The sequence below is a fragment of the Choloepus didactylus genome, chromosome 8 (genome assembly GCF_015220235.1).
Source record: "Choloepus didactylus isolate mChoDid1 chromosome 8, mChoDid1.pri, whole genome shotgun sequence".
NCBI classification, from domain to species: Eukaryota; Metazoa; Chordata; class Mammalia; order Pilosa; family Megalonychidae; genus Choloepus; species Choloepus didactylus.
The window spans coordinates 20,257,609-20,259,652 of record NC_051314.1 but is presented as its reverse complement, the minus strand read 5'-3'; the positions used below and the strand labels follow the sequence as shown (position 1 = coordinate 20,259,652).

Genomic DNA, 2,044 nt, shown 5'->3' with positions numbered 1-2,044 from the left:
TGACAAATTAACACAAAAGATCTTGAGGGTGGGCCCCCCAGGAATCAGTTTTCAAAACTTTCCAGATGTTTCCATTATGCAGCCAATAATTAATTGGTTAGTAATCTCATTACTTTATATTACGTCTGAAGTAATCCAGAGCAGTATGCTCTAAATCCAGGAGTCTGTTGCTTTCATTTTAACTCCTTCTCAATCTCGGTTCTTGATGCAGGAGCCCTTGGCAATTTTCCTTCCCAAGGGTCTTTGGGGAGTGGGTCCAGATTCTCTTTCCTGTACAGTACACAGCCTCAGGAAAGTGGAAGACCGCGTGGCACAATGGTGACATCTAGTGGTAAGAAAATTAATTATTTCTCAATTTTTCATTTCCTGAAAAATTACACTCCAAAGTCCCCAGTCTACGCAAGTCCTTGGATTTGCTCAGCGTGATTTTCTGTCTGACATTGTCTATGCCAGGAAGATCAACTGGCCGGACTGCACTGTGGGAGGCCTCAGAGGACAAGTTTCCATATTTGCAGAACTCTGTCTCCTCCATCGTGGTGTTTTGTCTACCTTGCCAATTGACCCGCTGTGGGGGCTGTTCCCAGCCCCTCATATCACTCCCTTACATGAACCAATAGCACCTTGCCTCGTGTGGCACCCCGCACCACGCATGCCTCACCCCCTGTACACTGCTCGAAATGCTAAGTGCTGGCTCTCACCCTGACTCACCTGGCCAAGTCCTTGGGGCTGTGTGCCGCAGGCAAACAGGTGAGGCTTCTCTGATTCCTACATGCTCACTAACTCTCCCCATGCTCCATGCCTCTAGCCAGATAGCTCTGTTAATCCACACCCCCTCCCTAATATGGGGGAGTTGATGTCCATCGGGAATGTTTGGCTAACATGAAATGGGGTTCAGCAGATAAATTCTTCTCCCTTTTCCCTTTCATGAGCTGTTTGGAGATGCCATTTTAGGCATTCTCTGAGGATGACCTCAGACCAAGTAATCTGGCTTGTTGCACAGCCGTGGCCAGCTTGGTAATTCACCTTTTAATCTACTCTTCCTCCATCCTTGCCTCATTCCCCCTTCTACCTCACTCCTACTTCCCTGAGGTAGCACTCCCAAGTGAAGAGTTTGCACGTAAGATTATCTTTCAGGCTCTATTTTCTAGTGAACCCAGTACTTCATATGAAATTCTCTGGTTTCACCAAGTGTAGGTACAATCAGAAGTTTCTGGGGCATTGACATTGCAATTTGGCTCCATTCCATTGTGTTAAATCAATTCTGTGCAGCCAATATTAAGTACCTAGTATATATAAGACAACATAAAAATATAGAAATAATGAGGCATGTTCCTTGTCATAGATAATGCATAGGTAAAAACCTGATCTCAACACAATGTGAAATTATTTTTATATTCTTATAAATATATCTTTAAAATCCGGAATGGGTGCAGTGTTCCTGAGGCTTCATGCTGCTTTCTGCTGAGCCTTGGCCCCGGTCCCAACCTCCCCGCCCCATAGGTTGTTCTCTGAGTGGATTTAAACAGTCAATTTAAATCAAGCTGAGTAATCACGCAGAAGGTGGATTCGATATCTGTGAATGTGTTTGCGCTCATGAGCATGAGGTGAGAAGGCTGGTCAATCTGTTGAGGCAGCCCCAGTCCTACTGCACAGATGCAGAACGTCTTCAGGAGTTAGCAGGACCTTCTGGTGATACTGCCATCAGTATTACTATGAGCTTGATGGCCTGGAGAGTCATTGCAGTGATCTTGTTCTTACTGAGACCTCCTATTCTAAGAGGATCCAACCTACCTGGGAAGCTGAGTTATAATGGAGAAGATCCACCAACCCCTCCTGTGGACTAATTTTGTGACACGGGAAATGAAAATAGTTCAACACCTTGCAGGACCAAATGAATGAAGGTGACCAGAGGACTCTCAACCCCATTATAACTGTTTTGTCTTTTGCATCTGCAGGAGGGGATGGTATTGTTTTCATGAGCTTCTAGAAATTTCACTTGCAAGCTTATTTTTGCTTCCTGCGTTTCACCATTCCTACTTACGGT

General features: G+C 45.0%; 1 protein-coding gene across 1 annotated transcript; it reads left to right on the top strand.

The window, feature by feature from the left end:
- The first annotated feature begins 677 nt into the window (after positions 1-677).
- LOC119542558 (small integral membrane protein 14-like) lies at positions 678-1,844 on the top strand. The gene is made up of 2 exons (XM_037847346.1): positions 678-747; positions 1,558-1,844. Exons 1-2 carry the CDS (start codon positions 678-680, stop codon positions 1,842-1,844), a joined length of 357 nt encoding a protein of 118 aa, XP_037703274.1.
- The last annotated feature ends 200 nt before the right edge of the window (positions 1,845-2,044 follow it).

Excerpts from the sequence above, each read along its gene's own strand:
- LOC119542558 (XM_037847346.1), top strand. The coding sequence starts at position 678 with ATGCTAAGTGCTGGCTCTCACCCTGACTCACCTGGCCAAGTCCTTGGG. Across the intron at positions 748-1,557 it reads TGTGTGCCGCAGGCAAACAG|AAGGTGGATTCGATATCTGT; the intron begins GTGAGGCTTCTC and ends GTAATCACGCAG.